At 36.8% G+C, this 27,081-nt stretch overlaps 1 protein-coding gene across 3 annotated transcripts in view; it reads left to right on the forward strand.

The window, feature by feature from the left end:
* egln2 (egl-9 family hypoxia-inducible factor 2) overlaps nt 1-22,137 on the forward strand; it is a 51,626-nt gene extending 29,489 nt beyond the window's left edge. Inside the window, exons 3-6 of one of the 3 annotated variants that reach the window (XR_012390609.1) lie at nt 12,793-12,912; nt 13,999-14,135; nt 15,459-15,956; nt 17,115-18,889. Coding sequence is in view for 1 of the 3 variants with exons in the window: in XM_682924.10 (XP_688016.5) it covers nt 12,793-12,912; nt 13,999-14,135; nt 15,459-15,526; nt 17,681-17,733 (378 nt within the window). In the remaining 2 variants the exon portion in view is untranslated. Of the gene's footprint in view, nt 1-12,792; nt 12,913-13,998; nt 14,136-15,458; nt 15,957-17,114 lie in introns of all 3 variants that reach the window. The other 2 variants (XR_012390610.1, XM_682924.10) reach the window with 2 other exon arrangements.
* The last annotated feature ends 4,944 nt before the right edge of the window (nt 22,138-27,081 follow it).

The following is a 27,081-nucleotide window of genomic DNA, read 5'->3' on the forward strand; positions in this document are numbered from 1 at the left end:
TCAAGCACGGTTCACTTGGCCGGCCCTCGCCCGGTTGGAAGAGGTGTGCCTGAGCGCGGATCACTTGGGCTTCGGCGCGATATGCTTGTGTGTGTGAGCGCAAAACGCGCCAAAGCTCGAAACCGAAAGCCAGACGTGACTTTTTGGGGCTGTTTCATATGGATTTATTAATCATTCTTACTGTTCAGTGAACGCAAACTGCCGTAGTTTAAAATATTTAATATTTGCAGATATCTCTGAGTTTTGACTCGTCAAAAATCCAATTCAAGATATCTACAACTGTAATTCGAGTATTAGTAAATTAATTAGAGATATCTTCAAATATATTTGTAAATATCTCTAAATATGTCGAATTAAAGACATCTCCAAATGTATGACTAGTAAAAACTCAGTTAGAGATATCTCTAATTACAATTGTGACTAGTCAAAACTCATTTAGAGTTATCTGCAAATATTTTTCAATGGAAGTCAATGGAGGAATATGACTAGTCATAATATATTTGCAGATATCTCCAATCTAATTTCGTACTAGTACAATTGCAAATATCTCTAATTGTTATTCTGACTAGTCGAATTATAATTATGACTAGTCAAAATATAATTAGAGATATCTCTAAATATATTTATGGAGTCAGAACAAAGATTTAAATGCTAAAAAGGCTAGCCATAGAGAGCGCTTCTGAACAGCGCAGCAGCGATGACGTAACCGTGCCGAGGCCCGATATGGTGTGAGCGCGGGCCGTCGGGGGAGACGGGAGGGGGGACAAGCGTGCTTTGGCCCGGTTCGAGGCAACTGTAGCTAGTGTGAGTACGGCCTATAAGTAGACTGTTACCGTGCGTTCACACCGAAAGCCGCGAGAGCGTCTAAGGTTGCTCTTGCCGCCCTGGCGACAACGCTGTCTGCCTTCAGCTCCGGCGGCGAGAGTGTCAAAACTCGCTACATTGATCTCGTATTTAAAAGAGCCGTTGCAGCATATCAGTTACTTTCCTGCATAAAACATGTTTCTAGCGTGAAAATGTAGCGATTAGATTAGATGCATAAATTAGAACATAAACGTTTAAAAATTGTGTTGTCTGTTGTCTGTAAAGCTGTTGTAACTTTTTAAATTTTACTTAATTTATACAGTGAAGTTCATATACAGCATGCATCTTTTGTGAGTGAGACACTCGCTCTGCCTGATCTAGTGCAGAAACTCGCACAAAAAAAGAAACCCAGGAAACACTAGCCCCTTTCACACAGTGATACCGTAACAATACCGTGATGCCTGTTCACACATACAGACCTTTCTGGAAAATTGCCAGAAAGGTTCGTATGTGTGAAAGGGGCTTATGAAGCATTTTAAAGTCACACTGACATATGATGTATCGTGGCTTTAAAATGCTAAAGTGTTCCTGTATCTGTAGGTACACTCAGTAAACAGCAGTGAATTTGGTGAACTGATGACCTTCACAGCCAATCACTGTCATTTCTGTTGAGCACGTGAACACAATGGCAAATAAGCACTGTTTAAGAACGAGCTCACCAGCACTTAAATGTTAGCAGGAAACGGACGTTTTTAAAATTTCAGTATCTATTGATTCCGAATCCCAGTATTGCGACAAGCCTACTGTGTAGTAAATGTTGCTACTGTACATCTGAAAGCTCATGCTGGAGGTTTGCTCGAACCAGCTTTACTGACAAAATGTGCATGAAAATCATGCAGCTGTAATATATAACAATATTGAATTAACAATTTTATATTTTATCACTTTTATTTAGTCGATTTAACTCTAGTTTTTTTCATTCACAATGCTTCATAATACTGTAGTTCTTTCCCTTATTTAATTCATTAAGTACCTTTGTCATACTGCCATATACTTCTTTGCTTTAAATCAAAGGTGGTAATTTTGTGATTCTCCTCATAGCTGGTTGGTTTGATTCATAACTTGTAACACTTTTAATTTGATGGCAGTAATCCAGTGTTTTGGGACATTTAGCTGTTTGTGTCAGCTTTGTTGGTGCCCACTATCATTTTTGTTCCTTTTAATGAGATAATTAATTGAGCTTTTCTCTTCTCTGCACAGTATTTGTTTCATCTGGGTGTCATTGTTGGATCCTATGAAGTCTGCCAGGTCACGTCCTCCACTCTATAATGAGAGAAGCCAAATAAAATCCGGTTAGAACTGCTTTAGATTGCTATCGGTGGTCGTGTTAAGTTCAACTAAAATAAGGGTGAAATAAAAAGCCTACAGCTTGACACAAATAGAAGCTTGACATGTCCTAACATAACTAAAAACTACGAAAGAGTGAGCTTTTATCCGCTCATCAAATGAATGAACAGTGAGTTATTGTTAAGAATAAAATGTAGTTAAAAGATATAAACTACCACCATTAACGTTCGTTTTAATCCGCTGCATTACTCTGTTCGTTTATTTGATGAGCAGATCCGAGAGCACACATTCAGTCATGTTATTGGCGCAACAGACCTGTCAAGTTTCTGTTTGCGTCAAGCTCGTTGACTAAATTAACACTGATCTTTGGTCATCAAATTAAGAGATCACGTGGATCACATTACAATTGGTCAGCCAAGACACATTACAGCTTTCACCTGTCATTCCACAATTTTTTTTCTTCCCTTACTATTGAAGGCAATGTTAACTGTTTGGATACCAAGATTTTTAGAAATATCTGCTTTTGTGCTAAACAGAGGACAGAATCTCGTACAGGTCTGGGACAAGTGGAGGGAGAGAATACTATGATGACAGAATTTTCATTCTAGAAGTGAACACTAGTGACAACATTTGTTTAGATTTCATTGAGACTCTATTCCACTTATTTGAATACGCATCTGTTGTTTTGCAAAAGCACATATAGAGTTGAAACCAGAAGTTTGCATACACTGTAAAAAAAGGGACATAACCATTTAAAAATCAATAAATAAATCTAAACTTTTTTTTTAGGCAAGATAGGATTATCAAATTTGTTTCTGTTTTGCTTAATAGCAGAATAATTAGAGAGATATTTTTGGAGAAATTGTTATAACTTTTCTTGAAAGTCAAGTTTACATGCATTAAGATTATTATGCCTCTGAAAAATCTCAGACAATGGTGTCAAGGTTTTTGAAGTTTCTGATTGGTTAATTGACAACATTTGAGTTAATTGTAGGCACAACTGTAGAATAATGTTAAAGGCTCACGAAACACCAAAACACATTTCTTGAGCTGTTGACAGTCGTATATGTGTCCCACACTGCTAAAAACACTATTAGGACACCTATATTTCACTAAAAAGTGTAAATTGGTTGTTTTTGCGTTATTTCAAGCAAATTCGTACTTCCTGTTTGAAACGAATTTTTGAAGCTGCGTCACGGCCATGACATAATAGTGTTGTATTCCATCGTGCAGACTGGGCGTCTGTGCCAGAGTGAGTCTTATTACATCTTACAGTGTGCTGCATTAATGCATGAGTAAGGCTTGGTTCAAACCAATCAGCGCGCTCTATTGTGCAACTTCATGAATATTCATTAGTGTCACCGTGTTTACGCCACAGAGACGCCACGTTGTGTTGGCAAAACAAGCGTGAAGTGTTGCTTTTATAGTTTGCTGCCATTAAGTTTCGTTTTCATTTTCTCTCTGTGAGAGCTCAGCTGGATCACGTGTGGATTAACAGTGCACGCGACGCTCGACAACAATAACTTACTTGTCTAAGGAGGAACATTGTTTACCTGAGAGCTGTTCTCATCTGCAAACGCTAAAATCCGGATTCGCTTGTAACGTTAGTCTCCTCTTCATAAAGACGCAGCTCTAGTTGCTGGTGATTGTCCTGTCTCTACAGATTTGGTAAGTGAGCGACCAGTGCTCTTTGTTTATTCAGTTTGTTCATATCGAATTAAGTTAACTATTGCACTGAGTGCAACCATGTTAGCACCACAACCAAACTTTAACCTTGTGTAGGGTTTTTACCGCATTTTGTGACCGGAATAACACACGCGGCTTTCTGACGCTACCTGCCGTGTGCATCTAAGTTTCTGGGAAATGCAGATTTTTTTTTCCCTCATTCGCCATGCGGTATCAAACATTGCATGAAAAATACACGCTTAGAGCAGCTCCTCGAATCAAATATCGCGTTTGTCGCGAGGGGCATGAATGAATTCCCTGAATGAAAGAGCCAAACTGCAGTTAAAGTCCAACATTTAATAATTTGGCAAATAATTCGACTACAGATGTCCATGTAGGTTAAACACCATCACTTTCTCATGTGTGTGTATTTTGACTGAAACTCGCGCGTGCCCAAATAGACACTCCCACACCCTCCCACTTTAGTTCCTCCGACACTCCCCCCTAAACAGAGCTGGACACGCCCACTTTTCTGACTTTTTCCAAAGTAGAGGTGTGAAAACACCCTGCTGAAACGAGGGGGTTTCATGGCCCTTTAAAGGAAAACCTCAAACACGCTGCTTCCTTTTGTGAAAATATGGGAAAATCAACAAGTCAGAATCAACAACAACAAAAAAGCCAGATTACAATTTGCTAAATTACACTGAGAAAAAGAATAATGTTTGAAGACATGTCCTTTGGTCTGATGAAACTAAGATTGAACAGTTTGGCCATAATGACCAGTGTTACATTTGGAGGACAAAGGGGAATGCTTACAAGCCTAGAAATACCATCCCAACTGTGAATTATGAGGGCGGCAGCATCATGTTGTGGGGTTGTTTTGCTTCAGGAGGGACTGGTCCACTTTACAGCATAGATGGCATCATGAAGAAAGAACATTATGTAGAAATACTGAAGCAACATCTCAAGACATCAGCCAGGAAAATAAAACTTGGCCACAAATGGCTCTTCCAAACAGACGATGACCCTAAGCATACTGCCAAATTAGTTAAAATGTGCTTTAAGGATAACAGGGTGAATGTTTTTGAGTTGGCCATCACAAAGCCCTGATTTCAATCCTGTAGAACATTTGTGGGCAGAGTTGAAAAAGCTTACAAATCTGACTCGGTTACACCAGTTCTGCCAGGAGGATTGGGCCTAACTATTGTGAAAAGGTTGTGGAAGGATACACAAAACATTTGACCAAAGTTATACAGTTTAAAAGCAAAGCTAAAAAAATACCAAGGAAATGTGAAACTTTTGACATTGTAGAAATTTAATAAACAATTCTCAAAACAAACAAAACAAATTCTCTCATTATTCTGGCATTTAGCAAATATAAATCATTTAGGTAATCATAACGGACCTAAAATAGTAAACGCTTAGCATGATTTACCATCAGACATTCAAAAACAAAATGGTTTTTGTTCTTTTTTTTTTTTAGAGTGTATGTAAACTTCTGGTTTCAACTGTAAATACACACATTCAGTTCAAGTTTGTTTGTAGATCACTTTTAATAACTATTGTTACAAAGCAGCTTTACAAAAGGTGCACGTTTTTGCATCACAATCAAAATTAGAGGTAACTAGTTACCCCACTTTTATTAATTACTAATAACTTTAACTAATAAACTAGTAACTAACAGCTTTTAACAGTTAAAGTTAAGCGATCTACGAGAATATCATGATCGATAGTGTCCAATGCAGCACTGAGGTCAAGTAAAACCAACATAGGCTCATTCTAAAAATGTAGCTCTATATACATTTCTGGAGATCGCAAATTATGTAGCCAGAGAAATGTATGACTGCATTTCGCCTTCAAACTTTCATTGCTGGTCAACTAGTGCTAACACTATCGGTTGGGTAAAAGGCAGCCATCTTTGAAATGCCTCTTTTAGGCAGTATTCTTGTGCATTTTCTCTGAATGGGGAAACATCAAATTTTCCAAAACTGTTTGCCAAGCTTACGATTACATTATAGATTTGGAATCACCAATAACATTAAACAACAACTGTCTCATAAGTTAGTAAGGTTGCCCAAGCTAATGCGCATTTAAAAAGAACAAGACCATGACACCAATCTTATTTATGGCCGTTCTACACATAATCATCCTCTGAATGATGCTTCCTTTATTTGCACTGCTCTTTTGAAGGAGTGCTTTTTTAAACACTATCAGTTGGGTTTAGAGAAGGGGATGGGTGGGTGTATTGAACAGTGGTTCAGTCAGTCAGTTGACAGAGGCCTCTGGTGGACTTACAGGAGAAGAGCAGATGCAAATGGCACTCGGAAGAGAATTTTAAGATCTTAAAAAGCGTACACAGCAGCCCCGGTCGGATTCACAAAAACTGCAAAACACATAGCTCCTGGGACATATTTTTTGCTCTTCAGAAATGTATATAGGGGTACGTATTTAGAATGAGCCTGGGTTGAGTATAACTAGTAGTGAGTTGCAGCCTTGATCAGCAGCTAAGTGTAAATCTTTGGTTATTTTCTATTGAGTGATTTTAATATGATGATAAGGCCCAAAATCTGACTTAAACACTTCAGAAACATTGTTCATCTGTAGAAAGAAGCAAATCAATCTTAAACAACTTACAAAGCACATGAAAAGGTCATGCATGGCAACTGTGATTTTGTCATGATTCCAATGCAATCTCATGGCATTTTGTAATATTTTGACTTGGTGGCTAATTTCAGATGAGTTTGTATGTTCTCATTCGTACAATTTAGTACTATATGCTCATCCCCCAATAAAGTTTGGGTTTAGGGGTGGAGTTTGGTGCCACACTTCCTTTTATAAATTGTAATTTTTTTACAACTGATCTCCTATTAGCCAATAAACTGACAAAACATGAACTAGTTACGTTTCCTTGTGAGGTCAGACTGTGAACCATGTGTTTTGGTATTTGCATTGACAATCAATCAAAAGAAATGGGGAGTAACATGATGAATAAGCCATGCATTTTCTGGTCAGGAATGTAATGTTTTTGACTGAACGTTCATGCTGTTTTAGTCAAAACATTCTCAAAAGGATTCCATTCATACATGTTTTTGTCTAAAGCATTATGCAAACAGCGATTTTTGACAGAGGTGCTTGTGGCTGGCAGAGTAGGTTTAGCTGTATTCTACATAACCATGTGACTGGGGGATGTTGGTTTAGTGGTGGACACAGAGGGTATAGATGATGTGTAGAGTTTAGATCAAACTTAGACCATTACATCACATCTCTTACCGATAGTTCAACCAAAAAAAATGAAACTGTGGTCCTTGGTGATTCATAAAATGTGATTCCAGGAAACACAAAATCAATACTCATGGCTCCTGGTTATACACTGATCTCTTGTGAAGTAAAACAATTGGTCTGTGTTATTTACAGCATTATTGTCTGTAATTGATTGAATACAGAAACATATTTGCCTGTAAACCATAAATTAATTGCATATTTAAATTTTTGGGTGAACTATCACTTATACGTTCATTATAAAAGTTAAAACAAATACAGCATTGCACCACAAGAATAGATTATGATTTAAAATAGGCATTAGGTGTTTCACGTTTTAACAATAATTAAAGTAAATGTAATAATACATTAATTACATAATAAAGTTTAAATTCAAAATCATTTATTTATACAACAGTTCTGTCTGGTTTTCGAATCTAATTGGCTGATAGATGTGCATTATTCTGCAATATCCACACTTGTACAGCCTCATCACCTCTGTGTATTGCTACGACTTAATATTGCAGCTGTTGGACAACATAATGTACTTTAGAGTTTTGTTTTAGGCAAGAATGTAGTTGTTTTGCAACAATGCAGTGTACTTATGAGGACAGTGACTATTTGAAATATTTTAAATATTTTTAATTTTGGAGATTCAGCGCAATGGCGGCTATTAGCCTGTCATTGAGCAGAGTAAAGAGGGTTGATGTTCTGTCACAAGATGGTGACAGAGACTGCATAAGGTAAAACATTTAAATTACTACTGATCAAATCATTATAACACTGGTAAGTGACACTCTCGATCTATCACTTTTGTATGTTGTAGTGCTGTATTTTTACTATAGTAACTTGCTAGTGTTTGCATTGCTTTGGCTTTTTCGGGGTTAATTATTGTAATATCCTGATTACAACAGAGAAATGTCTCTAGACTGATGCCATTTTATGGCGTTCTGCATTATTGTCTTAATTGTGAGCAAAATTATCTGTTTTGTCATCACTTTAAACATTACACTAGAGAATCATTCAAATACTAGCTCTAAAGTGACGTTTGTAAAGTAGCAATGGTTTCTGCAGTTCTGACATCAACTGCACATGTCAATGAATGGGGGAAGAAAATAGTTTCTCCTAAAAAAGGGTTTTTGAAACTCTGTTTGATTTTCTTATATATATACACATGATTATGTAGTCAAACTATTGTACAGGGTGTGTGAAGGGTTGTAAAAGTTTGGCTATCATGCGTTTTTTCCAGAGTTTCATGCAGTTTCGAGTGTTTCATTTTTAATCTTTAGACTAACTGCAGTTCAGCAGTTCACTCTCATTCAGCATATTTTCATTCAGGTTGTTTTAATGGAATTTTGAACGCATGGCGAACGGAAAGAAAAACCTCTGCCTTTCGGGACTCGCGTGATCCTTTAAGGTAATCAAAAATCTGATGAACGTGATCGTGCGCGTTGATGAATCTGAAGGGATCCCTCGCTCACCAGGTCCGCTGACTGTGCGTGTTGTCTGTGTGTGTGTGTTTGTAGTCCACTTAGAATCCAACATGACAATATTTTTGTTTGTTATTGGCATTGATTGTTTTGAAATTCAAATGGCACTTAAATGCCTGTGTTTTTATTTCTGTAATAAATAAGGCGTTTCATGATTAATCATGATAAATGACAAAAACAGTGTGGTTTAATTACGTACATTTTTTTTAACCATTTGACAGCCCTACATACATTTAAAAAAAACAAAACAAAAAAAAAATTACAAACAAAATCAACAAGTAAAAGTCAGAGCCACTGGCTAAAATTGCAAGCACTTAAGAACTATACAATATAGTGAAATTAGCACAATCATTAAAAACACTGCAACATTAATATGAAACATAATGAAAATATTAGTGAGCATTTTCAATTTTGGCATAGTTATCCACTACTATTAAATTGTTCAAATTTAATCAATATGATACAAATCAATAGTAGCTGTTGGGTTACCAAGTCACCCTTGAAACATGGCTTGAGGGAGAATAAACAAAGACAAACTTTTCATTCACTATCCCTTTAAGAAAATAGTGCACAATCATTCCTGTTGACGTCAAACAAGCATATAGGCGGAGGTAATGCTGGCTGTGAGCGAGCGCTGGGCTGCTGTTTAACCCATGTGACTCACTTTATGCTTACCGCTATACTGTGCTTCAGTGATAACAACTCAGATAACAGTTTCTCTGTGAGGCTTGATAAAGGGCTGAGCATATCAGAGAGCACGACAGCTAACAGTTCACCCTGATCACGCTCTCCCGCCTACCAAAACAGACCCGGTTACCATCATTCATGTGCAGGAATGCCTCGTACCTGTGCCAAAACTCAGCTCTACTGAAGGCAGGCCAGATGCTGATGCTGGTTTGTTGGACTTGTATCAGGCTTTATATTGGTGTTTGAATCTGGAAATTGTTTGAGCCAAATTGGAACTGGCAATGCCCATATGAGTGGCACAGTGCTCGACATGCCAGAACATGTGAATTGCCCTTTTACAGCATATTGCCTCTGAAACTAAGTTGAGCATTAATTTAAACAAAGCTAAGGAAATATAACTGAAAAAGTTATAAATGAGACAGAAATTCTGTAATGTTTCTGAAAGAGATCTAAAAGAGTCTTTCATTTAAACTGAAATGTTCCAAAATAATTAATACCAATTGAAATGAACTGGTTTCTGTTCTAATGTATATTAAATGCAATTAAAATACAATTTTTGGACATTTGGATAAAGTGTTTAAAATAACAGCATTTTATTTAAACTGCAAATCTGTGGTAGAAATAAAATACATTTACTGTTAGTGTATTTATTCAAAGTATTTATGGCAAATAAATGTGTACATTCATACAGATGCTGTATATATGTATAATAACATCTTACAAATATATGCAGTGGCGCAGTAGGTCATGCTGTCGCCTCACAGCAAGAAGGTCGCTGGTTTGATCCTCGGCTCAGTTGGCATTTCTGTGAGGAATTTGCATGTTCTCCCTGCGTTTGCGTGGGTTTCCTCCGGGTGCTCCGGTTTCCCCCGCAGTCCAAAGACATGCAGTACAGGTGAATTGAGTAAGCTAAATTGTCCGTAGTGTATGAGTGTATGTGAATGTGTGTGTGGATGTTTCCCAGAGATGGGTTGCGGCTGGAAGGGCATCCGCTGCGTAAAAATGTGCTGGATGAGTTGGCGGTTCATTCCGCTGTGGCGACCCCAGATTAATAAAGGGACTAAGCCGACAAGAAAATTAAATATATTTAGGATTTAATGTAGGGCTGGGGGATATGGCCCTTTTAAAAAATCCCTATAATAGCATACCCATACAGCAGTGGATATTAACATGTATCCTGTCAAATTTACAGCGCAAAAATCATGTGCACGAACTTTGTAATGCCATTGTGTGTGACTTATCATTGCAGAAAGGCTTGAATTAACTCCACAACAAATACATCAAATAATCATTAGGAAATTCTTATTGTAGTATTTCTCACTAACGTTACGTGAGATCTGCTTCCTTCATGTCTGTCACTGTGCTGTTATCTGACGCAGCCGAAGTGGAGATTAAGGCACACTATGACGGGAACATTGGATGGGGAGAACTAGCATTAAAGACACAAGCAACAAAAACAGCTACATTGTGTTCAGAGGAGAAAATGTCAGTATTCTGAAAGGTATAATAAATATTCTGATTAGAGCTGAAACTTTACAACACACTCTGGAGACACTAACAAATTGTCCTTAATCTTGAAAAAGTGGTAAAATGGGTGCCCTTTGAATATATATTTAAGTAATCGATCTATACATAAAAATTGTGTTATTTTAGGTTTTCAAATTCTTTAACAAATAAGCTTGTATATTCTGCTTTGCCTGTGTGTTGCCATGTCATTCAATGCCTCAGATGTTCAAGTATTGGGGCAGATGTGGGTGAGAGACAGAGCTGTGTTCATAAAACCTCATAAACAGCAGTGATAATGTTGGTGTGTGGGCGATCAGCCAGTGCAACCGCTCTGCAGAAATAACGTAAAGTGAGTGCTATTTTAAAGCATGTGCGTGTTTGACCTTTGGCAAGTGCCACAGAAAAGCTTCATCATTCTGACACCTATGCAGACTGTAAATCTGAAAAGGGACAGAAAACTCAAATATTAGTTCTTTATGCTTTTATATCTTTGTTTTCAAGGTGTATTTTTGTCTTTATTATGATAGGAGAGTATATATAGACATGAGCGAAGTTGGAGATTGAGATGGGGGAAAGAATTGGGAATCTTTTAGACACCTGATGCATTAAAATCACTATATGGCGCACTATACACAAGGCCATAAGCACTGAGATTTAATTGTCTTGTAGGCTAAACCATGTTAATAGAACAGTGTTTTCCAAAATAAACCAACCCAGGCTCATTAGATGTATGTGCCTAGGGCTACATTTTTGAGAACCAAGAAATATGTACCCTTGACCAGGTGTTCTTGCCATTTTTGTTTTCACAAAACTACTAGAGGGCTCCTTGTACATTTGTGATAATCTCAAATACGTTACTGGGGCGTTTTTTCTCATATGTGCGATTTCTCATAATTCTCATAAGGCCGCTGTGTACATTTCTGCGAATATTAATGACCTACCTACCTACCTACCTACTCCATTAGAGAGGTCAGTTGACTTTTCGTCATACTCGTACATAAGCACATAACATATCAGCTAGGTCAGTCTTCCCCAACATTTTTATCACCACGGACGGGTCAACGCTTGACAATTTTACCGTGGATTAAGTGGTGTTTGTGTGGGGGGGTTCGTAGGTTGCTAGGCGAGTGGATGTTCTGTGTTTGTCTGAGATAATTAGTCAATCGAAATGTGTCTATTCTATTTGCGGTGGGCTTGCAGCATTCATTTAACTGGATGCGTCTGGAAGGAGCGAGTGCATCACGCCACGTGCACATGCAAACCGCTTACCTCCATTGGAAATAACGAACGTGCGCTCTTTAGAAAAGACGCGATATGCAAACGGATGCCATGAAAGGCTGCCATCATTTGCAATCTCCAGCAGTCGATCCTCTATCACAGACATGCTCAAGTCACCTGATTTGTTGAACCATGAGGATCCATTCCTTGGCAATTTGCGGGTTTTTTGCTGGGTCTTTTCCCCTTAGCATAGAAACTTTCCAAAGACTCCTGTTTCTCACTCATTTTGCTGCTTGTGGGTTTAATTTAGGCGCTCAAGTTAGAGGATATTGTTATTTTTCAAAATAATAGATCGTTCAGACTCTAAATAACACTTAAATAATTAATGATTTCTTGTCTGGCCTGGTATCAATTGATCCACCGACTGGCACTGTTTCGTGGCCTGGTGGTTGAGGTTACAATCAGGTTGAGATCAGGACTCTGGTCTGTCTTTCTGTGTGTATGTCCGTCTGCTACAGCTACAACATGTACCTGTAATAATGTGTGTATGTGGTTCTGTTATGTTTGGCATATTACCATGTGCAGTCCAGATGCAAGACCACATCTGTCCCTCACCTCCTCCCAGTGCCTATTTAAATAATCGGAGCATGATACTTTGCAAAACGCACTGACCTCTGTTTTTCATTTTGTCCACCTATGATCAGAACACAATGCGGATTTACATATTAGGATCTCAGCGAACAATGCCACAAAATGTCCTCATTTCATCATTACTAAATGGCTTGTTTCTTAAACCCTCTCTCTTGTACTCAACCAGGCCATGGTGGCGTGTTACCCAGGCAGTGGCACAGGATACGTGCGACATGTGGACAATCCTAATGGTGACGGGCGCTGCATAACCTGCATCTACTATCTGAACAAGAACTGGGATGTGAAGGTATGCAGTGATCCTTTGTTTACTCTTACTGGGAATTGGACAGTCATCATGAGTTGGCCCACACGAAATCCCTGATTTCTGCATATTTTAGCCCATCAATGAGTCTATTTATGTAGGTATGTAAATGTGTGTACTGTAAATATATACTTATGTATTCAGTTTTTTATTAATTTCTGTAATATTATTGAATAATACATGTTAATATGATTTATCTACAGTTTATAAAGTCACATTTTCTGTCTTTTAGTTGATATATTACATAAGAGACTTACTTCTTTTACCAAACAATTGGATTTAAATTTTAAACTTTAATTTTAAAAGTTTAAAAGTTATTCTTTTTTATTTCATGCTTTAACTTTTTAGTTACTATACTTCTATTTTTACAATACTATACTATACATATCAAATCACACCGTAAATAATATTTTACTAGTTATTTTGCAAGATAATAGTATTCAGCTTAAAGTGACATTTAAAGGTTTAACTTAAGGTTAATTGGGTAACTAACCAAGTTTGGTTAATTGAGCAATTTATTGGACAACAGTGGTTTGTACTTTATCCAATCAACGAAAAAAAAAAAGTGTAATGGACCTAATAATGCTTACCTTAACAATTATTAAATAAACATAAATTAATAAAATAAATAAAAACTGTCTCCATAGAAACAAATATTACAAAAAATATTAAAAGTGTCCTTGCTCTGATAAATATCACTTAAATATTTAAAAATAATAATAAGTAATAGGGCTAGTAATAATAATAATAATAATAATAATAAAATAATAATAATAATAATTGTAATAACAACAACAACCACAATAATAATAATAGTAATAATAATAATAATAATAATAATAATAGTAATAACAGCAACATTAATTACAGTAACAACAATAATAATAATAATAATAGTAATAATAATAATTATAATAATAATAGTAATAACAGCAACATTAATTACAGTAACAACAACAATAATAATAATAATAATAATAATAATAAAAATAATAATAATAATAATAATAATAATAATAGGGCTAATAAAAATGATAATAATAATAATTTTGTCTTTAACTGTTTGATTAGGTTCATGGAGGTTTATTGCAGATCTACCCTGAGGGTCGTAATGTTGTCGCCAACATCGAGCCTGTTTTTGACCGTCTGCTCATTTTCTGGTCTGATCGGCGAAACCCACATGAAGTGATGCCAGCTTTTGCCACCCGGTGAGTAAATCATTTTTAAAACTACAGTCACTCACATTGAGCTGAAGTCATTAAAAAAAATGCATTCAAAAATATTTAAGTATTAATATATATTAAGTATTAATATAAATATATATACATTTTATCAGTTTTAATTTTAGTTTGACATTAAAAAAAATTTGTTTAGTTCTTTATTATTATTATTTTTTAGGGTGTTTTTTTTACCATTTTATTGTGACAGGATAGGAAAGCACTGGGAGCAAAGAGATGGAAAGGATAGGACCTTGTGCCAGGAATCCAACTCAGGTCACCATGATCACCATGGTGCTACAATATATATTAGCTCACTTAACCACTAGGCTATTGGTGCTGACTACATTTTTTTTGTTTTATTTCTATTTAGTTCTGTTTCTGCTTGGCTTTATGTTTTAGTACATAATAATTGGTTTTCAGTTTTAGTTAATAACAACACTTGTTCATTTTATAAATATCTCCTATACGATTACATATTTAAATTGAAATTACTTTTGATTTCTTTTGGAGAATCAAGCATCAAATGTCATAGTGGTTGCTTTAATTAAATATAAAAACTGCAATTTAAGCATATATTCAAGAACATTTTTGCTTTTTTACAAAAATGTAGGGCGAAGCAGGTATTTTTAATGCGCCTGTGTTGGCAAAAACATGTTTAAAGAAATCATAAACAGAAAATGACCCCAGAAAACACTCATGACAGTGTTTGCATGTCAGTAAGTCTCTTAAAATATCAGTAAAACTGACCTTTTTATTACAAGTCAAGGTTAATTCGGGTTGTAGAATGCCATGTAGGTGTAAAACTGCAGCCCTGCACACACACACACACACACACACACTCATCTGACCCCATCCACCATTGTTCTCCAGCACTACAAACACAGTGGTTTGATCTGATCTTCTGCACAAACGCCACACCTGCGGTTGGCTTTCCTCAGGAAGACGAAGTGAGTTTGATGCAGCGAATTAAAACTGTATTTTTGGTGTAGTGGAACAATCAGAGGAGCTTGTTGCCGTTGATGTTTTAGGATGATGGTAGGTGTGTATCGGGTCTGATCGCGGCTGGGGGCCGAGGTGGGGCTCAGGAAGTACGTGTTTCCTGAATGCTCGTCGCTTCAGTTTGTGTGCTCGTGCCGGCAGGAGAGAGGCAGGAATAAACAAACCAGACGCTCTAGTGCTGTTGGTGTTGACTTAACCCTTTCTGTGCAGAGCAAAAGCATGTGACTTTACATCACAACGCCTGAGCTTTTCACTGCATTGAATCAATGAATGCTAGTCAGACTGTTTGAATCTGTCTTTGTCTTTCCACAGTTATGCCATCACCGTTTGGTACTTTGATGCAAAAGAGCGAGCTGAAGCGAAGGAGAAGTACAGACTGGGTGAGTTTTGTACTTAAGCCATGTGGGCTATCTTCATTGCAGGTTTTCAGCTTGAGTTTAGACTATTTTTATGGTACAATATAGCCCAAATATTTGGTGTAATGTTTTAGATAATTAAATTAACACTTTTATTTATTGGTTTATTTAGACAAAGGAGAGAACATGAACCGGTGCTTTTTTTCAACACTTATGATTGAAAAAAATTTTGAAATGTGTATTAAACTTAAAACTTACAAAAACAATCTTAAAGATATATTTGAATGTAAATTTGTTTTGGATTTTTGAGAGGGAAAAAATTAAAGTGAAAAATAATAAGGTTAACACAAAACAAAACTTACCATCCGGAGCTCCTTCACGGGACTCCACACTTGTAAACAATCGATCCATCAGGCTTGCACCATTCACGCGGCTCTCGGTCCCGCCCAGACTCGTCTGCGCTACCAAGCCGACCAATCATAGAGCTTGCGCTACGTGTCGTTGCGACGTGTAGTTACATTTTTTGAGAGGTGCACGTCAGCGACGGCCACGGCAAAGGGCTATGCGTCAGCGCCGTAGCATACGCCGGCATTTGACGCAGAAGTATAAATCGGCCTTAAGCCTAGCAGTAACCATGGACATTTAAGGCAAATCACACCGAACACGCTTTTTGCATTGAGGAACCTTTTTTTGAATGGTTACCGAACGGCTGCGAGCGTTTTGTGTACTGCTTGCTGTGCCTCGTGTTTTTGCCGTCGGCGCTCACAGTTAAAAAAGTCAACTCTGAGTAAAAAAAGCACGTTACGTCAGTCGCGTCTGTTTCATTCTCCAATTACATTTAAGCAGAGGCGGGGTTTCGTTGAGGTGACAGCAGTGTTTGTGTTGTCAAGACAATTACTAAGACTTTTGAAGATGGAGGAAAGATTAGTGGTCGCTCTCTTGAGTTATCCAGAGCTGTATGAATCACAAATCTTGAATTTCACAACATTTTTAAATACCAATATCAACAGCAACACTCGCACACAATACCCAGCTCATTCAGTCATTGTCTAACTACATGAAAAAAAGTGCACTGTGCTTCTTTTTTCTTGTAAACAAAAAAGGCAGTGTGGAGCGCCTCGCGTTTTAAGAACGGAAAAACAGATTCGGGGGGATTGGCCACTTCTGCATCAAGTGCGCGCGTTTGGTTCAACGCAGCCTTCTCGCGGTCACATAGCCCTCGTCATGGTTGTTGCTGACGCGCACCTCTCAAAAAACAACGGCAACTCAAACTCAACTCTCAGTAAAAAAGAGTTTTATGTCAGTCGCATGTTTCATTCTCCAATTACATGAAAGCTGAGCCGGGGTTTCCATTGAGGTGACAGCAGTGTTTGTGTTGTCAAGGCAACTACAGAGACTTTTAAAGATGGAGGAGAGGCTAGTGGTCGGTGTTTTGAGTTATCCAGAGCTGTATGAGTCACAAGTCTTGAATTTCACAATATTATAAAATACCAATATCAACAGCAACACTCGCACACAATACCCAGCTGATTCAGTCATTGCCTAGCTGCATGAAAAAAGCGCACCTCTCAAAAAAAATTTAACTACATGTCGCAACGACGCATAGCGCAAGCTCTGTGATTAGTCGGCCTGGTTTATAATCGACGCGTCCAATAGTACGCTTCAATGTGCGCGGCGAATGTTACATCAACGCAGAGTTTGCGGAGGTTTGCTTGGGTGCACGTGACATGATTTTGGCCGGCGGAACGCATTTTTTTTTTTTGAGACTCGAGCGAACAGTGCGCGGTGCCATGTTTGATTTGGGATAAATATATAACACTCTGAAGAGAGTTTGTCTGGAAACATACAAGACTGTACAGACATCTTTATGATCCGTGATCACCAACTCTGCTCAATGTCCCTACTCTTTAAACAAATACACCTGATTCAGATCATCAGCTCATTAGCAGAGACTGAAAGACGGTCTCTGCTAATGGGTGTGACAGATGAAGGAGAATCCAAAACATGCAGTGCTGGTGGTCCTCCAGGAACGTGGTTGAGAAACACTGTGTTAAATCATATTAGCGACATGCAAACGTCTACAAACATTCTTGTATAGCTTCCTCAAGCAGATGTGACTGTTTGCCTTGAAATTTTTTATCATGTGCTAAATAATCTTCTCTCTGTCGCTATTCACAGCTTCAGGACAGAAAGGAGTTCAAGTGCCCGTCACGCAGAGCAGCAAGACCTGAATGTCTGTCAGTAAAGTGTGTGTGTGTGTGTGTGTGTGTGTGTGTGTGTGTGTGTGTGTGTGTGTGCAGTCTGTGGCTGCTGCTGCCCTGCTATTGGAGGATTTTAGGTGGAGATGCAAGAAGCCTAACCAATCGCTGCTGTTTCTGTGGCCTCAGAAATCAAACCACAAGTTAGATACACTAAGGTGACTCGATGAACACCAGAAATTGACACGTCTCTTTACTTGACAGTGAAAGGCTGGCAGATATTTTCCTCGTCATTGAAAATCAACAGTTACCTTAGTAATTTGAGTCATTTCTGTATCTAATAATAATCAAGCCCTCACTTTTCCTGACACTACACCTGTGTGCGTGTGTAAGTGGACAGATGAGATTTTCCAGTGGCCTTTTGTCATATTGTGTTCATCCCTGTGAATGTGTAACCATGCAAAGTACGCTCCGCTAGATCATCAAACCTGACAGAAAATAACTAACGATCATATTATACACAGACGCTCCAAAGCACAGGATCCCCTACAATTGAGCCTGAGAAGAAGTTACGGTTAATTTGCTACAAATGAACAGCGCCCTCTGATGGTGTCCATTTTCACGCAATGCTTTGCTAAAGAAATTATGCAAATATAGTAGCTGAACACAAATTTGTATGTCGCAGCTCCCCCCATTTGCAGCAGACATGAAGGACGTATTCTTACAGTCCGTCTGCACTTTTTTTTGGTAGTTGTCCTTGCCGTTGCATCAATTTACTTTGTATTTTCAGAAACAGATACATTTTGTAGACGGCAACCTTTATATGAGGATGCACTGATGTAAAACTTCTGGACGATAATTTTTATCATTATTATTATTGTTTTATGTTATAGTTGATTATGCTATAAATCGACAACGTTAAAAATTCTAAACTATTTTGTAATAATAAATGTAAATAGAAATAAAACAGTAAAAAATTTTTTTTTTAAATGCTACAATAAATTTAGGCATCACGATATTATAATGTACAGTTTAAAAATAATAATGTCTAACACTGTTATATAATTATCCAAGTTTTTTAAACAAAGTTAAAGTGTTGCATTGGATAAAAATGCTAAAAACTAAATGTTAAGATACGGAAAAAATGAGCTGCACAAAAAAATTCAACTATGAAGTATCAAAAATAAAATTAAATATCACCTGATACATAAAATGCCACAGATATATTGTACATCGCTTGCTATAACAAGAAAAAAAAAAAAAAAGATTGCATATGAAATGCCCATCTACTTCGATTACAGTTCGAATTAATAAGGTTAATGGGATGCATATTTGTCAAACATACATAACTGAAACAAGACTTGTAACAGTAGACTGATTCTGTTAGAATACATATGTTTGTCATTTAATGCTATTATTATATCCAGTTGTATATTGATAGTTGCTAAGCATCAGTTATTACCTAAGTAATTCCCAGCAGGCACAGGATGTAAACATCAGATTAACATTGTACCCCAATGTCGTGGGACGTTGCCTTTTGTTTGGAAATGAAAATCTTGTTGTCGCCACAACCCAACGTCAGGTCAACGTCACTTTCCAGACAGATGTTTCTTTTTGGTTACTTTCTAAGGCAACCTAAGAACAACCAAATATCAACATCTAATGATGTTAAAGCTTGTCGGTGTGTGGACGTTACCAGTTTGATGTCTAACAGACGTTGGATTTAGGTTGCCATACCTGACGAATAAATGTCAGTATTTGACGTTCATATGACGTAGGTTTAAGATGTTGTCTTGACGTTATGGTCACTTTTAAACACGATCTAAAATCAACCAAATATCAATGTCATTTCATGTCATTATTGGATGTCAAAATAACATTTATAACTGAAACAAGACTTGTAACAGTAGACTGATTCTGTTAGAATACATATGCTTGTCATTTAATGCTATTATTATATCCAGTTGTATATTGATAGTTGCTAAGCATCAGTTATTAACTAAGTAATTTCCAGCAGGCACAGGACGTAAACTTCAGATTGACGTTGTACCCCAACGTCAAGGGACGTTGCATTTTGTTTGAAAATAAAAAGCTTGTTGTCGCCACAACTTACGTCAGGTCAACGTCAATGTCCAAACAGATGTTTCTTTTTGGTTACTTTCTAAGGCAACCTAAGAACAACCAAATATCAACATCTAATGATGTTAAAGCTTGTCGTTGTGTGGACGTTACCAGTTTGATGTCTAACAGACGTTGGATTTAGGTTGCCATACCTGACGAATAAATGTCAGTATTTGACGTTCATATGACGTAGGTTTAAGATGTTGTCTCGATGTTATGGTCACTTTTAAATGCAACCTAAAATCAACCAAATATCAACGTTATTTCATGTCGTTATTGGACGCCAAAATAACATTGTCCTCAGATGCTAGCGACCTAAATCTAACCTAGTATTAATGTCTTATGACGTTGTCTATCTGCTGGGTTGGTTTTAAATGAACAGATTTGACCTATTCCAATCATTCTAGATTAAATGCATTTAAAAAAATAATATTATTTACATAAGATTAAGTACATTATGTAGAAATCTGCAATTTTATTTTTGTGTGCCTGATGAAAATGCATCGCATTAACTTTATCAGTTTCAGTGTAATCCAAATGCTAAAAATGCTTTGGACTGCTCCATCTCCGGGCGTATGACTGATTTTATTGCTCTTTAACACTATTTAGTCATCAATTAATGGCATGCTGCCTTTTAAATTAAATTTCAATTCAAATTCAGCTTACTTGTTTTCCATAGAAAATACCGTTACATTATTAGTGCTGACCACATGCTACTGCATCTCCATTTTCATGGAAAGAAAACATGTCTGCCCAGAAAATAGCGACAGTGCATTGATTTTTATGCGCACATTATCATATCAGCACAGAATAAATTATACTCTATGCACAGCGGTGAAAGTTGCTGAAATAAAGAGGCTCAAGAAAGTTTTTAGATTATACAACTGCAGCCTTTGAAATGTATGTTCTGTTACAAAATGTCCAAACAGGGTGACTTTTTTTTCATGTATCTGCACATTAGGCTACAACTTCTGCATGCTTTTGAGGGTCTTTCAATGGAGATGCACTTACATGAGAGCTGACAATCTCCTTCTGCCTCAGAAAGGCGCTGTAGAGCAGGCGAGATCAGTATGGGGCTCCTCAAATCTTGGTAATAATGCTTATAGGCCACCTGGAAAACACAAACAGCCTCACTCTCTATCAGGTGTCTGTACATGCACTACCCTTGTGCCTACATCTCTCAGAGGGCATTGCAAGTTCATCAGATGCTTACTAGTGGCTATGTTCAGAATGGAATATTGCTACTTTTAAAAAAAGTATGCAAATACAGTATTTTTTTCTTTGTAAAATGCTAAATTGCTGTCAAATCCTGTCAACAAGATAGTCACCGTTTTTAAAAGTCTAAAGACATAGATATATACATTAGATGTCGCCTTCCCTGTTGTTGTCTATTAGAAGGAATGTGTCAATAGAGCCGCCATTTTAGTACAGGGTAGCGCTCCTTTGAGATGAATGCGGTACCAAGCTGCAGTGGAGGACTGTGGCCATCCAGAGCCAGAGAATTACATATATACACATATATCCATGATCAGGAGTTTTCCCGGAGGTCAGTATGCACATTTTTTTTATAATTATGAAACGTATAATTTTTTTCATCACTTTTCTACATTGATGAATAAGTGATTGCACGGCCATTCCTGACAAAAAGCTTGTGTTTGTGTGTATGGAAATGTACTATCCACCCTCCCTGTTAAATTTGATCTAATCCGTGTCCTGAAACACACCTCCTCTCCTGCTTTCACTTCTCATTCTGACGGAGGGAGCGATTCGTTTATGAATGAGTCTCCTTCATGAACGGCCCGTTGTCTTAGCCAACAATCATACAAGTTTCTGGCACCGCAGCATCTCGTTGACATTTCTTTTGCATTTTGTGCTGATTTTATTCAACAAAACTAGCATAAGCCGATTGTTTTGTGTGAGTTGGTGCTACTTTATGGTGAATTCAGTACATGACTGTATTATCATCGTTACCTGTTGAGCACAATAGTTCATGACATACAAAAACGTAAAAAAAACTAAACCTTACCGATGAAATGTTCTGCCTTTGTGCTTTGTTTTCTTTGTTTGCTCATTACTACAACCATAGACAGCGTTAAAGTCCAGCATCTTTTCATAATATCACTGTCTTGACTAGTGCAGTTGAATGACACTTGTCCTGGGAGCACTGTACAAATATGGCGGCGCTATTGATGCATGCTCAAGGTACCTATGCGATATCTAGTGTATATATATCTATGGTTTAAAGATAAATGTATATTAAAATGAAATAAATATATATTTTAATATTTGTAAATGTATTAAATGTGGCTAATACTATGGTGTGTTCAGTTCATGATTGCATTTAACATCAGCATTTAATATTTAACACAACAATATTTTAATGACAAGTTTCTGACCCAATTGTTGTTGTCCATTTATGGTAATTTCTTTTAAATTAATGAAATACGTCATTTAGTTTTTTAGTTTGTGTTATAAATAATTGCACTATTTTGTAATGTTATGGATCTTCCATAACCATACAAAGGATTTGTTCACGCTTGGCAGGTTTGATTTGAATCAGAAAAACTCTTTGAAACAAACTCTGGTTGAGTTGCTTTGTTTATACAAATGCGATTCGTCTGATTTAAGTGTGAATGCTGCCAACCTTGCTGTGCACCAAATAAGCACATTTACTCCAAAACTGCATATTTGGTATGCTCTGTTGCAAAATATACATTGTAATATTTTTTTTTTTTTTTTTTTTGGTTGGTTTGTTTGTTTTGCTTTGGTTCAAACTGTAAAGTGAAAGTGTGAATGAATGCAAAGTATTTTCTATTTAAATCAAGACCAAACCAACCAAACTGTGAAAAGTAAAGCCATCAGAGTTCATTTTGTCAGGTGTGAACGCATCCCAATTTTAAACGCATTTTATGCTTTTATACAGATTTTTTTATTTTGTCACTTTATTTTAAGGGACAATTCTCATTATTAACTAACAGTTTTAGCTCAATAAAGTACTAATTTTATTGGGTATGGTTAGAGAGAATGAATAAAATCATATTTAAGTTCTAATAAATAGGCGCTAAATTAACAATAAGGGCCCTATCATACACCCGGCGCAATGTGGTGAAGGCGCGGCGCAATAGTCTTTTGCTACTTTCAGCTCGGCGCAAGGGTCATTTTGAGGTGTTGCAACACACTGTTTAAATAGCAAATGCATTTGCGCTCATAGGCGTTCTGGTCTAAAAAAGCAGGCATGCTTTGGCGCGTTGCTATTTTGAGAAACTGTAAATAGTTCTTTAGACCAGAACAAAGTCAGTCTATTGTCTGGCGCAAAGTGCGCCTGGCTTACACACTACACACAAGATGTAGAGCAATACGCAAATATCTTTACATATGAAAAATATATAATATCTTAAGGATATATATAATAAGGATATATATATATATAGGATATAAATATAAATGATTCAAATATTACAAAACATATTAATTTCTGGCCTACAGGAATTTAAAAACCACTGCCTTACTTTCTTCATCTCTGGAAGCTTTTTCAGTTCATTCAATTTGCTTTTGTATAATGTTATTATTATTAGCAGAATTATTTATTATATCCATATTTATATTTGTTTTATTAAAAACAAGCTTAGATTTGCTCACCTGTCAGGTTTTAGACCATATGGGGCATAGCAGGTGTATTTGGAAATAACTCAGTATTTTGACCACACTTTGTTATTATTGTTCATTTATTCGTTTGCTGGAAATTAGAACTGAATTTAGAAATAGTTTTAAAACAAATATTTGCGCTTAACTAACGAAATTAATTATTTATATAGGCTAATTGATGTCTGTGCAGTAAGGTTTCCCTATCCACGAGAGCAAAAGCGAAAGTGAACTTACTTTACGTCATGTTAATAGCGAAATGCGCTAATGGCGCGATGCAGCTGGCTCTTAAAGGTAATGGGAGATGAGACTCTGATTGGTTTATTCTCAAAACACACCTATAACTCATTAAGAAAATAAACTCAACCCTTTTAGACCATGCACCACAGCCCAAAGCGGATTTTCTCGTCCTTAAATGAGCAAAAATGCGTTCTGACACGCCCTGAAAGCGTTTGCGCCCTGCGTTTTGCGCTCTGCGCATGGACCGTCAAAATAGAGCCCTAAGCAGCACCGGTTAGTAGTTAATGGTGGGAATTGGTAATAAGGCGTTACCATTTTTTATTTCTCTCCTTTTATGCTTATTTCTACATTTTATTTTGGATTTTGGAAAGATTATGGTTATAATTTATCTCAACGTTTTAGTCAAATGAATATGATTAAACTCATCATACACTGTAAAAAATATTTGATCAATTAGTCATGCCAACATTTGTTTTTAGTACACTTATTAAACTAAACTAAAGTTAATCATGTTCTAACCTAATTTTATAAGTTATGCACACTATTAAATCAGTTTAACACACTATACGTTCAGACTCTCAAGGTTAATTTGATTCATCCTAAAAATTTAAAGCTACCAGTATTTTGTTTACAGTGTAGAAACAGTAATTATACCAATTTGTGTGGTGTACGAATGCTAACTTTAATTACAGTAACTTGTAAGCACCTAAATCACATTGCATTAGTGTGTTGTCATTACCATATTTCTAAACTATCAGTTTGCTGTGCAGTTGTGTGAATTCGTCCAGACACAGCTCAAAGAAATTGATTTATTGAAGCGTTGAATAACTATCCACGGATCTGATAAATGGACATAATGTAAAACTACAGATAAGACAGCACACTTGTCAGCAAAGAATTAAATTGATGAAGGTTCTACATAAACGTTAACAAAAACATCTGCCGATGTAAATGGGATTAATGTGATTGTTGGAAATAGTCGCATCATTGGTGGACATGTAAACTTACAGTAGTCATACACTAGCTACTAAAATTGTCCACTCAAAAAATGGCTTTGTTCAGACTACGTATTAAAAATGATGAGTTAAAACACAATTGTTATTTTTTGCTGGATAACTTAATTGTTTTATGTTCTGTTCACTTAAATGTGTAATATTGATTAAGTTAACTTAATCCAATTGTGTTGGGACAACAATGAAGGTATAGTGTGGAACCCAGCATTTTTTAATACAAAACAACTCTGAACTCATAAACTCAAACTACTACTTGAACGCAGCGTTATTCACTGTTTACTAATTTTTCTGGAAAACAAAAAGGTCAAGCACAATGCATTGTGGGTACAGTGGTATATGCTTTGGTTGTATACTGTAAACATTGGCGTACTATGCAAAGTACTGCACATACAACCTGCCGAAAAAAAAAAAAAATAGTAGTGTTCTATTCTGAACACAGCCAGCATCTGAGAACCTGAGATTTCATGCAATGAAGTGGCACAGAACAGGAGATTTCCCAGCATGCTTTGTTCTGTGCTGCAGTGTCAGAGAAGTGAATCAGTAAAGCACTTTATCATAGGATGTGTGATGTCTGAATGAGAAGCGATGGAAAGAAAATGCTTTTGTGCCGCGTAACAGTATGAGAAGTAAATCAACTGAGAACAAAATGACAAAAAAAAGATGTTTGCTTAACAGTTTTGCAGTATTTAAATAAAATGTGTTCGATTTTGTACAGACGACGTGTTTGTGTGTGTATTTTTTTTCTTGGACTTTCACAGTTTGTGGGCTGTTTTGGGGACAAATTGACACTTGGGCTAAAACACTGGGAACACACACATCATAATTCGGTTTCTGTTAATTGTAGGAACTTTCCATAGTCTTCTGACCAAACTATTGTTCCTATTCTTTACCCCTCAGAAAAACTTTTGCATTTTTTTGCACTTTCAGATTTACACTCACCTGCAACTTTATTAGGTGTCCAACTGCTCGTTAACGCAAATTTCTAATCAGCCAATCACATGGCAGCAAGACAATGTATTTAAGCACGTAGACATGGTTTCAGACGATCCTCTGCACTTCAAACCGAGAAGAAAGGTGATTTAAGTGACTTTGAACGTTGCATGGATGTTGGTGCCAGACAGGTTAGTCTGAATATTTCAGAAACTTCTGATATACTGGGAATTTAAAACTACACAACCATCTCTAGGGTTTACAGAGAATGGTTCGAAAAATCTCAATATCCAGTGAGTGGCGGTTTTGTGGGCACAAATGCCTTGTTGATGGATGGGCTACAGCAGCAGAAGACCACACCGGGTGCCACTCCTGTCAGCTAAGAGCAGGACACTAAGGCTACAATTCACACAGACTCAGCTAAATTGGACAATAGAAGATTGGAAAAATGTTGCCTGGTCTGATTAGTCTCGATTGCTGCTGCGACATTCGGATGGTACGGTCAGAATTTGGCATCAACAACATGAAAGCATGGATCTATCTTGCTTTGTACCAATGGTTCAGGCTGGTAGTGGGGATGCTGTAATGGTGTGGTGTTAAATCTTATTTAAAACTATTAACAATGATTAATGTTAAATATATATATATATATATATATATATATATATATATATATATATATATATATATGTTTATATTAAAGATTGGATGAAGACAATGGATGAAAAAAAAACTGCAATGAAAATGAGAAATATTGTAGATTTGAATCGAAGAACTAAAATAGATAGGAGAAAAAAAAGAAAGCTTAATGGACCCTTTTCACAAGACTGATATGACGCGTTTAATAGTCATCATAATCTTAAATCCTTGAAAGTTTTAAATATATTGATAAAAAAACATGAACATATGCTTATGCGAGGTGTTTGTAATGAAAAACAAAAGTCAAAAGAAACCAAAATGAATGAATGAATGTTTATTAAAAGGGGTGACATGGTGGCTCAGTGGTTAGCACTGTCACCTCACAGCAAGAAGGTTGCTGGTTCGAGTTCCGGCTAGGTTAGTTGGCATTTCTGTGTAGAGTTTGTATGTTCGGCCCTTGTTTGCATGGGTTTGGTCCAGTTTCTCCCACTGTCTAAAGGCATGTGCTTTAGGTGGACTGAATAAACTAAATTGTGTGTGTGTGTGTGTGTGTGTGTGTGTGTGTGTGTGTGTGTGTGTGTGTGTGTGTGTGGGTTGCAACTGGAACTATATAATGGATAAGTTGGCGGTTAATTTCGCTGTGGCGACCCCTGATGAATAAAGGTACTAAGCTGAAGGAAAATTAACATTTAATTACATCTTAATTATAACAATTAACAACCCTGACATGAATCTGACTTGAATCTGAGCTTTATTTCAGTCTCCTTTGCTTTGTAGTGCAGATCATATATAGTGG

This window comes from Danio rerio, chromosome 15, assembly GCF_049306965.1.
Source record: "Danio rerio strain Tuebingen ecotype United States chromosome 15, GRCz12tu, whole genome shotgun sequence".
In the NCBI taxonomy this organism is placed as follows: Eukaryota; Metazoa; Chordata; class Actinopteri; order Cypriniformes; family Danionidae; genus Danio; species Danio rerio.